The sequence below is a fragment of the Chlorocebus sabaeus genome, chromosome 11, assembly GCF_047675955.1.
Source record: "Chlorocebus sabaeus isolate Y175 chromosome 11, mChlSab1.0.hap1, whole genome shotgun sequence".
Taxonomy (NCBI): domain Eukaryota; kingdom Metazoa; phylum Chordata; class Mammalia; order Primates; family Cercopithecidae; genus Chlorocebus; species Chlorocebus sabaeus.
The window spans coordinates 23,319,254-23,331,785 of NC_132914.1; the positions used below are offsets into that span (position 1 = coordinate 23,319,254).

Here is a 12,532-nt window from a genome sequence, read left to right on the forward strand (position 1 = left end):
GCAATAAAACTCCACAAGTTCTTGCACGCTTTATTCTCTCCTTCTCTCTTAAAGACATAAAATTCATCAACTTAGAGACAAAGAGAAACACAAGAAAGAGAAATGAAAAAGCCGAGAAAGGAAATTCATTGAAATAGCACCCAATAAGAAAACAGAGCTCCTGCAGAAACATGGAGGCCCCTCACATTATACAAATTGGTTGCAAGTAAGGATAACTTGATGTTTGACCTGTCTGGCTGCAAGATTAATGTAGCTCACTTAACTGGAATCACTTACCAGTAGGCTCAGCTATTTAGAACATAATTGAGCATAATTGAGAAAAATAAGCAAAACGGGGCTCTCAACAGTCAAAAGAACTGTTACGGTCTCAAGCGCTAAAGCTCATATACTTTATTCATAGGAGACTCCCACAGATCATATTCATACTATATTATAGTAGTTACAAATTTTTATCTTAAGAACAAACAATTCTAAAATTTATCATGATCTTATTTTCAAGACCACCGCAGATTAAATGCAACCAATAAAAGTTGGTAAAGAGATAAAGAATACCACCAGAAGCAGGCACACTAAAAGCAGCAAGAATTATTCACTGGCTGCTTCAAGCATGGAAAATACAAACTCACAAAAGCATGATCACAAAGCACAGCAACTTGGAATCATTTAGCACAAAAGCAATCAGTCCTGTGCAACTCAGTAACCCATGAAGGTTGAGTATAAAAAACATGTGTACACACACACACATATTTAGAAATAAATTCAGTTCAAATTTAGAAGTAATCTTTAAACAAGAGAAAGAAAAATCTAGGCTACATAAGAAAAGAGTAAAAAAACTACTCTATGGAAGTGGTTAGGTTTGGCCCAGCAGACAGGTAGAGGGAAGATAAGGAAGAGGATGGAAGGAGAGCACATCACTTATAATAAATGTATTATAATATGTTTAGTCAAAATGCATCCTTATTTCCATTTAAACTTCTTTTTCTGTCCTCCAAGTTTTCTTCCTGGAAATCTAATAAAAACTGCAAACTAGAAGATTACCTCATAATGAATTCATATTTATTGTTAAGAAATTTGAATGTAAATGAAGTTTTGAGTCATAAAAATATTTGAATGGATTTATTGTTAGGCACAGCACACACAGGGGTAATTACACGATAATATAAGTGTTAAGAAAGAAGTTGGGAAAACAGTTTGGTAGTCACTGAGCAAGTCCATTTGAATTTTATAAATGTGAGTTTTAAATGAGAAATGTATAGGTAAGCTTATATTATTAATAATGTAGTTAGGTTCAGTGTTAGGATCACTTAAATTTTAATACTTCCTCAAAATATCTGAGGCATGTGGTGGTCTCACAGAATAAAAAATCACTTTATATGTAATCTTTCTACTTAAATCTTTCAAATATCTAGACAAGAGATACTGAAAGTAACATTTTTGTAAGCTAAATGGAAGACAGTACTTCCTTTTCCCTTCTAAAGAAATTAAATAGGTACATTATATATTAGAAAACATTTTCATATAAGATTTTATATAAGTATGAATAAATGAACCTAAATGACTTTTCAATTCAGGGTTCTTTACCCTTCTCCCTAAAGTTCTTTGTTTGGGGTAAAGAAATGAGGGGAAGCATCGTAGTGGAGCTGGTCAGAAAGAAACATATAGGGCAATGGCTGCCCAGAGGCCACAACTCACTCGCCACCTTACATGTCCCCAATTAACTTACTCGGCACACCAATTCATTCTAAAACACAAAATTAAACCTATAAAAAATAAAAAATCTCATTGTTATTTAACCAAAATTCTGTCTTCATACAATTCTTATTAGAAGAGCTACTGCTGAAATCTATACCAGATTGTTAAGTACCTATCATCACCACCATAACTAGCAACTACTGTCAAGTACTTCCATGTGCCAGGCCCTGTAGTCTGTGCTTTATAACCCTTCCCATATGAGGGAAGTACTATTATCTCCATTTTTTATATGAAAAACTGAACTCAAGAGGGCCTTGTATTCCTAGATTCTTTGTGAGCAACAAACTTTATCATCTGGTTTCACTGTCATTTAGAGTTAAGGATTTGATTTTATTACACCTGATGAATTTATAGATTTTTCTTCTGTTTAAAAGAATAGTTTTCGCTGGGCACAGTGGCTCACGCCTGTAATCCCAGCACTTTGGGAGGCTGAGGTGGGTGGATCACCTGAGGTCAGGAGTTCAAGAACAGCCTGGTCAACATAGTGAAACCCTGTCTCTACTAAAAATACAAAAATTAGCCAGGCATGGTGGCAGATGCCTGTAATCCCAGCTACTCAAGAGGCTGAAGCAGGAGAAATGCTTGAATCCTGGAGGCAGAAGTTGCAGTGAGCCAAGATCACGCCATTGCCCTCCAGCCTGGGCAAGAAGAGCAAAACTTCGTCTCAATTAAAAAAAAAAAAAAAAAAAGAATAGCTTTCTTAAGATCAGCCCAAGCACATCCTGCTTTCAACACCTAGATGTGAATTTTAGGAACTGCAGAAGAAATTTTCTCCAGAAAGTCTTCATATTTAAAGTAGCTTTCCCTGTGGTACCTAGATAAAGTTACATGCTGATGATCTGACATAAGCCAAGGGCAGGCAGCATAAACATATTTAATAGTGTGTGCTCAAAGACAGGTTAGTTGAAAAATCATGAGAGCGCAATGGGAGTATTCTTTTAAAAAGAGATTTAAATAGGATTTTTCTTAGGAGATATTTAAATAGTTTATTCTTTAAATCAAATACTCTTTATTATTGCAAAAGACTAAACTTTCTAGATAAAAAATCAATAACAGATTTCTACCATGATTTATTGTACAATTTTACTGTCACTTCTAAAAAGATCAAAATTCTTCAAGAGTTTACCTTATATCAATGTTTCCCAAAATGCATTCCTCACTAACAGGTATTTTAAAAGGAAAGTTCTAATAAAATGTACTTGGGAAATCCTAGGTTAAACTAAGTTAACTAGGTTTCTTGACTGAAGGAACTAAAAAAGTACTTCCATATTTTCTCACAGGTAAAATAAAAGTCTTATTGAAAAACATCTGGATGAGCACAGTGGCTCATGCCTCTAATCCCAGCACTCTAAGAGGCTGAGATGGGAGGATCACTTGAGCCCAGAAGTTCGCAACCAGCCTGGGCATCATAGAGAGAGCCTCTCTCCTAATTAATTAATTAAATATCTATTTACTTTACATCAAAAAATTCATAGGTGGAAGTTAAATCTAAACAAAACTTTTATCTCTATTTCTCATCTACCAAAAACCCGGCAATGCTTCTGTGAGAGTAAAGAATAACACTTTTAATTTTGATAACTACTACTTGAATAATCCGTAAAAGAGATTGGGCAAATAAAGTTTCTCTTTCCTCAAGAAAAAAAAAAAAAAAAGCCATATAATTTATTAAGGGTTGTTTACCAAGAGAGAGAAATGAATATGAAACATCATATAAGTAGATCATGTCAGTGACATAATCTAGCGTTCAGGTTAGCAGAATTAAGTCATATCTGAACACATATGGGGAGAATTCTTCATACTTCTTGTTTTTCCTAAAACAAAAGCCATACTAATGGCAGTCACAAGTGAATAGGAAAGCCAAAGATGATAATGCTTTTGCTGCTTACTTTGTACACAAGGTAGAGAAGTAGTTTCATAAACCTAAGTAACTGCTACTTCGAGGTTAGACGATGTAGATGTACTGCCAACTCAGGACTGACAAAGTTGTAAATGAAACTATAGTTCTCTACACCTTTGTTGTTAATTCCATGAAGACTATTTAGAAATCTATGTCCAATGAATAAATGTGTCCAAAATTTTAAGAATGTTTAAATGCATACTTGAAAACACAAATTTTATCCAAACTAAATTCAAAATGGTTTTCATTGCTTAATATTGTTTTCCCTTAAAGTGAGATGGTTTTTAAAGATTCTTGGTACAGACAGTAAAGTCACAGGCACAACATACAAAGTAAAATCTTATTACATAGAATTTCAAGGGAACCCACATTTTTCTGTTACTGTGAATTCCAGAATGGTAATTTGATTATAAGCAAGCATATTCCTATTGTGAAAAACTCTGTAGAGAACATAATAATGGAACAGGGAAAAAGATAAGAGCATTCTGGCCAAAAAAAATGGTAAGTGAATGCACACACACACCTTCACTCTGACCCTCTTCAATGTTTTCAGTCTTTTGTTACATTTGGTTTTAATAGTTGATTTGAATGTTTAGGTGGGCCTTTTGGTGGCAGTTGTAGGTTTGCCTGCAAGGTGCAAGAGTAGCTGGAAGGTAACTGCTGCTTGATAGAGCATGAAGCAAAAAATGAGCTAAAGCCTCATCATTGCTTAGTTCAGCTCTGCTCTCTCCAGCCTTGTCTAAGTAAACAGTGCATACACAGATACTGTCAGCATAAGGAGGGAAAAGTCTAGAAAACAAATTGTACCAACCTCTAGAGGAGAAATAGTTTAGTTTTATGAAATGTATCCTTTTACAGGTATTTACTCTTTCACCTTTTTCCCCCAAATGCTAGTGTAATATAGAACATGTAAAAGAAAATTCTGTGAATGCTTATAGCTTCCAAATCAGACATAATGAAAGCTATAGAACTATGTCTTAAAATTATTGACATGACATATATAACATGCACCATATTAGTTAGTAGAAAAAAAGAACATGAGCCTCACAGTGCTATTAAATTTAAAAAGAAAAAAAACTTTGCATTATGAAAAGACAAATGCTGTCAACATTTGCTAAAAGCTTAAATAAAACTTAAATGACCAAGATTAAAACTAGAAAAGCTATCAATACAAGAAATAGGCTCTCACACATTTTTCGGAAACATACCCGCCTTCTACAGAACCTATGAGGCGATCCTCCCTTAGCAATGAAGTTTATTAAAAAAAAGAGAGAGAGAGAAATCATCCAAAAACTGTAACTGCTTATTTTCCCAATCAACAAACATAGCTAAATATCAAACTTACAATAACTAAAATAGATGCATTATAATGAATAACCACATTATATTAATCTTTAGAAATACAGAATCTGTACATTTCTTATTCCTAAGAGATTGGCCAATGATAAAAGTAATCTCAGCAAACAAATGTATTTATATACTAAGGAATTATTTTTAATATAATAAAATGCTACTGGAATACTTTTTTCTGCAAAAATGTTTACCATCGCCTTTCCAATAATAAATGTAATGGAAAATTACTTCAGCATTCAATAGGTATTCTCAAAAATAGTATTTCTGATAAAAGATCAAATGACAAAACAAAAATTATTATTATGCAATTATTCCAAATCAAAGGTAATTATCCATAAACAAATTACTTTGACATCTTAAATCCATTTTGGACTTCAAAACTGCAATATTATAGATGTGTAACTAAAACAGTTCATGTACATGGAAGCATAAGATAACAAAGTCATATTAACAGTGTAAGAATAAAGAATATCAAGTGAATCTTACCCTTTGTTCCAAAGCTGATTGAGTCTGTTGTCTTAAAAGAGCTTTAAAGGGCCCCCCTTCTTTTCCAGCACTACCACTTCCCATTCCTACAGAACATCAGTACATAAATAACAACCAAAAAAAAACAACTATAGAAACAAAGTTTAATTGCATTCATCTTCATAAACATCATGAGTTGAAATGTGATAAAATGATCGAAACATTTAAAGCACTGGGGATGACAACTAAAGCACATATTTTACTCTACTTTTATTCACAAAGTTTTCTTTAGATGCAAGATGTCAGAGCCCTACGGACCCCAGCTAGCTTTGGACTTAATTTTTTCTGAAAATTATAAGAAAAATTATGTTAAGGTGATGAAACTTTCCATAATATTCCATTTTAAAAGCTGAGTCTTTCAATTAATTAAAATAATCAAGATAATAACAATTACTATGCTAACAATTTAGGAATACTAAAAAATGAGAAATATAATACGTCTGATTAAATGTAAATATAGAGACAAAAGCACTACTTGTGCTCACTTAAAATATTCCAAGATTCTCTAAAAAACATAAAATTTAGGTGATTTTGAAATATAGTCAAATCTATTTTCTTATAACTTCCCATTTCTAAACATATCATGACAAAACAGTATTAATTTCATACTTGTCAATACTCATTCACAAAAATCAACATAAACTTTTTTTAAATAAACAAAAAACCACGGACATGTAATAGACACATCACAAATGTACATAGTTATGAATGAAAGAAGTACCTTTCCCAAGCTCTTAGATATATTTTTTATGGCTTCATTTTAAATTTCTTTCCCTACCTTATTTTATTGTTCTGACCATGCCAATAGATAACTATGGTCAAAGAATCACAGAAAGCAGGGGACAGGTAAGAAGCCAGTGCTCTACAGACTAGAGTTAATCCCATCCCTTTCAAAACTGAAGATGCATACAGCCAAATGTACTACAATGACTTAAAAAGAAACTAACTTTTACATTTTTAGCTGTTCTTGGATAAGGAAACAAAGGTTAGCATATGTATAGTCCCATTCTGTTCTTAAAAAAAAAAAAAAAAAAAGATTTTTCTTACAGTAATCTGAACATTATTTTTAGAGACTATACAATACTAAACATAGAAATGAAACTAAGATCTTTATATGAAGCATATTAAAAGCCAGAAAATAAAATGTAAATTTGTAGTGATAAGTGAAATATCAGAAAATATATCAGAAAAATTTAATAATTAGTGCAACAGACAGAAAAAAAAAGATAATGAAAGAATACCACCAAAATGAGACTTAAACTGATTCAAACAGGATAATTTACTAATGTAACCAACTGGTTTAGCAACATGATGATACAGGTCCAATGTGAATGGAGTTGGTATGAAGAGAAAGAAAGTAAAGCATCTAAAACAGAAACTGTAGTAATAAGAATCTAATAATATTAGAAATACCCACATCTATGTCCTTAGACATATCTTTTAATATATAAAATAATTTGGCAGAATATTCATGATTAGCCATCAAGTAATCCTCAATTATATCCTTATAATTCCAATTATTTAACTGTCTACCAGTAAGAAAAATAATAGAAAGGCATCTTGTATAAAATATCTAATAATTCTTTACAGCATGAAAAATAAAGGGATTAAAAAGCTGACATAATGTGATCCTACCAGAAGCAGCCAGGAACAGCTCTTCACTGAAAGAAACACTTTTCCTCAGAACTGGGCTGACAAGGCTAGAATGATGAGGGGTAAGGCTAGATTCCGAGAGGAGGAGACAGGACTTTTTAAGATGAAGGGAACCACAAGAGAGAGAGGGGGAGCTGGGACACAGGTAAATCCTAGGTCCCTGTGGGTAAGGTGCTGTGGAGGAAAGTAGCAGAGAAAAGATGCAGATTCAGAAGATGATCAAAAAATGCAGGCTAAGGAAAGCAATGATGAGGCAAAATATAACAATAAAAATGAACTTTAAAATGTACAGACAAATTACACTAAGCAAATGAAAAGTCACTAGCAAGACCATCTATCCCACATAATGTAAATAAAAGGCATAGTCTAAAACTTAACAAAAACTTTACAAACTTCACATTCACTAAAATTTTTTAAATCACTAACTTAGGATTTTATGTGATTCTAATAACTTTTAATTGACATCTTCAAAAACACTTAACTTGCCTGCCCTTTTTGGCTTAAGAATTTGTAAGATTAAAATATAGCACATTTTCAAATGTTTAGAGCCAGACTTGCTGCCTAAAATATAAACACTTATTTAAAGTTATAAAGGTGCAGTACTTCAAATGTTACTAACTTTAGATAGCATTTATGGGCACTTTAATTGAATACCCATAAAAAATACTCAGTACTGGATTAGGTAAACAGTTGTCAGTATTAATTTTAATATTAACTTCTTTCTGTCCAGTTTTGAGATACATATTAATACTTTTCTTTTTCCTCTAAAATGTTTAATACTTTACTCTGATCATAGTATTATTTGCATTTACCGAGATTTGAGTACCCTAAGGGTCAAATATCCTCTGTAAAAACTATACATAGTTAAAAGACTGGCTAAAAATATTAGCTAAAATCAGGTATCAAATCAATATTCTAACACTAGTAAATCTAAAATTCCACTATTAAATACTTGGGAAAAAATATAAAAATAAAACCTTGTAAATGTCAAAATTAGTATCTAAAGAAATAAATATAAAAGTTTTTAAGAGACCTACCAGAAAAACAGATAATGTAGCTTGAACTACAAACAGAAAAAAAAAAAAAAAAATTCTGTCTAAACGTCATTTATTCTACTTTTGGATTCCCAAATAAATTATAATCAGCTTATGTCTGTCCATTATTTCTCAGGACACTGATTCTGATACAGGTAAATTAGAAGGCAGAAAATCATGAAATACAGGCTGAAATTTTAGTTTTAGAACTCTTACAACAATCACAATTTTCCCATTTGAAGTCTCCATAAGATAGGAGTGCTCCTCAGGACAATTCAGAGAGATTCAGGGACTCACAATATAAGGCCAAGGGGCTGAAAATTGCTAATGTTATATAAATAAGCTATTGAAGTAATAAATAATTTTAGGAAGAACAAAATTATTTAGAGGCAGCTTATAAATATAGGAATACATGGGAATAACACCCCATTTGTAAATAAAAATTTTTAAACTAAAAATTTGGAACCAGAAGATAAAATATGACAAGTTCATTAATAATTATTACTTGACAATCTTCTTTAGGCTTGGCCTTTTTGGTGAATTTAAAAAAAAAGAAAAAAGAAAAAAGAAACAGAAAGACCAAGGAAATGCTTTCCAAATGTTATCTATGGTATGGCAAAAAAATAAAAAATAATAATAATAATTAATAAAGGCTTGGAATATGCAGTCAGTGGACCACAGTCTCAAAAATATTTTTTAAACTTATTACTCAAATAGTAATGTAAGTCTTTGTCTTGATTGTCATGAATTTTAAGGCCAGAGTCTTTTACGCTTTATCTGAAAAAAAAAAAAAATCTTTTTTCACTACAGTCTGGATGGTTCAGTTTTTACGGCATAAACCTGGTAAGGTGCCAAATTCCAAAGCATATATTACTATCAAATAACTACATTATGTGTAGGCATTATTCATAATTATCTAGAAAGATGAAGCTGTTATCTTCAAGAAAACAGGTGTTTATCTTTATATTTTATGACTTAATTTATAAAAACAGAAATTAAATCTACAGCCTTTTTAAAAAATGATCTTTCCTTAGAAGTAGCACTGCTTTGGATTTAGACTTCTTTTCCTTGTTTTCACAAAATCTAGGATTGTTTTATAAATTTCTAACATACAAATAGGGCTATTAAAAAATATTAATTAAAAATAACAAATAACTGTTTTAATCATCTGATGGGAAAACTGTCACACAAAAATACTATTTATAAAAATTTCACATCATTAATTTTTAAGTTTAATTTATTTTAAATTTTTCTAAACAATAATACTTTAATGATTTAAATAAGTTAATTCTATTCTAAGGTATAAGGAACTAATCTGATTTTTCATCAACTTTTTATCATAAAACATTTTCATAAAAACCCAGAAATCATTCATCAAAATACAATAGAAAAAGATATAAATTTAATAAACAGAAAAATTTAAGAATAAGTAAAAATGCTATTTTCTAACCTAGAAAGACTAGTAAAACCAAACATTTTAAATATCCAGTTAATAAATAGATAGATGTACTCTAATACAACCATTTCAGTGGTTAAAAGTTTTTTCATAATAAAATCTTAGAATTATATTCATTAATAGGCAGAAATAATAAATTCAAAAATGCTTGTATGCAACTGATTACAAGCTACTAGTGTTACTTTTTAGTCAAATGTTTTAAGATGCTATTCCTCTTAATTTGAGCATAAAATGAAAAATGTCTATATGCCAAAATAAATCGTGGACTTTGATATCTACACTATGATTAAATCAGTGAAATGTAGACCAGATAATTTCTGAATTATACAAAATTTTCATATTTTAATTGCAGTAACTGAAAATGGTCAGTATTCACATTTTCTTTTTAACTTAAGTGCCAAAAACAAGAGGAAAGATTTGGATGGAAAGCTAATAAGAAATAGAAACAAATTTTTTAAAAAAGAAAAAACAAAAGGTGGGTGGAAGTGCCTTACCAGTTTTGGGTGTCAAACTCAAATCTGTGTCAGAAGAAGAGGACTGTCGACTGTAGGACTTGGAAGGTGAAAAGGAATAGGTTTGGTTTTTCAGAGGGGTTGAGGGTCCTGATGAGTGAGTATTGGGATTGGGATCTTCATTGAAGGGAATCCTGCCAGAAGAAGGTGGAGAAATATTAAGTAATCATGTGCCAAAGGGCTTGACGGGTGGCAGCATGATCCAAACACCAGGAAAGAATTGGGGCAGGGCCAGCAGTCATTTCTTACGTGTGGAGCTGGGAATGAGGCCAAAGACAACCAATTGCTGTTTAACCATTCATCACTCTCCAGATAAATATTATCTGCGTTGAAACAGTTAATAAGCCAAGTGAAAAAGCAAAAAAGCATGAAATGACAGACTAAGGGGATAAAAAATATCAAAAGGAGAAATAAAAAGAATATATGACAAAATATTTTCAAATAATGCTGTAAGTTACGAAATAAAAATGGTAACTACAAGCAGTGTGTGTAAATATTCATAATTGTTTTTATATTTGCACACACACAGATATCCTCAAAATAAAAAATGTTTCCTTATCCTATAGCAGCAAGAGTGCCACAGCTAAAAACACAGCAGAGAGAAAAATGAATACAGCTACACAGAAACATTGCCTTTAATGCAGAATAGTTGCTTACCTGTTCTCCAATAGCTCTCTTCCACAGAATGAAATAGAACCTACTGTAATAGGTTTTGTATATAAAGAAAATAAGCAAATTGGAAGCTTTGGCAGCTACTTCATTTAGAATCTAATCATCAATTTTATTTTTAAGCAAATGAAGAAATAATTATAAAATATGTATGGGAGGATTCGCCTCAAAACTCACAGTACACATACACAAAATAGCATTATTTGAGGATCTGTGGAAGAGACTTTGGAAGCTGGAAAAATACCTTCACTTCCATATAGTTAGAGACTCTGTGGCAGCTAAATACAGAAGTTCCTCACTGCAGCTGGACTTCGAGTAAGAAAAGGATGAAGCAAAGACTTGTGGTACCTGCCTACACTACCTGCCTGCCTGCCTCTGCAGCCACTCTGCCCGTGGCCTGCATCTCCCCAGCTCTGGAGTCTGAGCAGTCTCGTACCAGTATAGATGAGAGTGGGAACAGACACAGAGAAGTTCTGAGTAAGTCGTGAGCCAGTAGCAGTGTGAATTGGGCTGTTGTGAGTCGAGCGGCATCCATGGCTTGGAGGATGAACCAGCGGAGACCTGAGGGAATTTGCGGTCAAAGTGGAAGAAAAGAAAACAATACATACAACAGATTGCAGAGTTATGTTAAAATAATTTCAAAGGAGCTTTAGTTAGGGAAGAGAACTTATTTTTTTTAATCCCTAGCATGCAAAAAACAAGTTGAAATTGAAAAATAGCTCAATATTAATTTGTTAGGATACAGTCATAGTTTTAAAGTATCCGATTAATAAATTAATTGCGATTAATTTATTAATTGTGAATAAGAAAATGGCAAGCAGAATAGTCAATGAAATTAAGTGAGAACAAGACTAAGATCTGTATTTTAAGTTTCCTTAACATATTTGTTATTATTTTCATCACAACAGAACTCACTGTGCACTATTTATGGGGAGGGACACCCATAAAAGTAAAAAATCAAATATGAAGTTCTTATATTACCTTTGAAACTGAGATATGAATTGCTGATATAATTAATTATATTTTCTATAAAGAAAATTAAATAACTGTCTAGGTTACTAAGATAGGGGTACTTAAGAATATGAGAGATGACGGCATAAAGAGAAATGAGTGAACTGAACGCATATATGCAGATAAACATATTCCAGTATTTCTATACACCAAATAAATAGCTTAAAATCAGGTTACACTGGAAGCAAAACAAGGGGACCTTGCTTTTAAAGACACCTTCATAAAACAATGTCAATAACTTTGGCTCTCATACAGAATATATTATATAAACTATATTCCAAATCAAAATTTTCTAAGATATCAACTTACATCCTATAATAAACCATATCTATGTGTGTGTATACTTAGAGCAGTTATACGAGAATACATTGATATATAACATTTTAAATTTTTAAGAAAAAATTTGGCTAAAAGGATTACACTGAATGTTGTAAAAAGGTATATTACATAAATAAGAATCCTGAATTTAATATCAGCAATTATTTCATTGTGCAATGCCTTTGCTTACACACAATGAGGGAAACAGAACCATATGAATCATAAGTGAGTACACTCTGAAAAACTATCATCCCCACTTTAAAGGCAGGCCAAGAGCCCAACTTTACCTGACCTGTTTTTTCTTTTCCATTGCTACATTACTGACTGCCCAAGAACAATCCCCAATTCACAA

The 12,532-nt window shown here is 31.9% G+C and overlaps 1 protein-coding gene across 19 annotated transcripts in view; it reads right to left on the bottom strand.

The window, feature by feature from the left end:
• C2CD5 (C2 calcium dependent domain containing 5) overlaps nucleotides 1–12,532 on the bottom strand; it is a 94,970-nt gene that overhangs the window by 57,202 nt on the left and 25,236 nt on the right. For 12 of the 19 annotated variants that reach the window (XR_012094467.1, XR_012094468.1, XR_012094466.1 and 9 more), the window contains exons 8-9: nucleotides 10,165–10,316; nucleotides 5,489–5,574 (exon numbers count right to left, since the gene is read on the bottom strand). Coding sequence is in view for 16 of the 19 variants with exons in the window: in XM_007967902.3 (XP_007966093.1) it covers nucleotides 5,489–5,574; nucleotides 10,165–10,316 (238 nt within the window). In the remaining 3 variants the exon portion in view is untranslated. Of the gene's footprint in view, nucleotides 1–5,488; nucleotides 5,575–7,162; nucleotides 7,355–10,164; nucleotides 10,317–11,287; nucleotides 11,413–12,532 lie in introns of all 19 variants that reach the window. The other 7 variants (XM_037990264.2, XM_037990263.2, XM_007967899.3 and 4 more) reach the window with 2 other exon arrangements.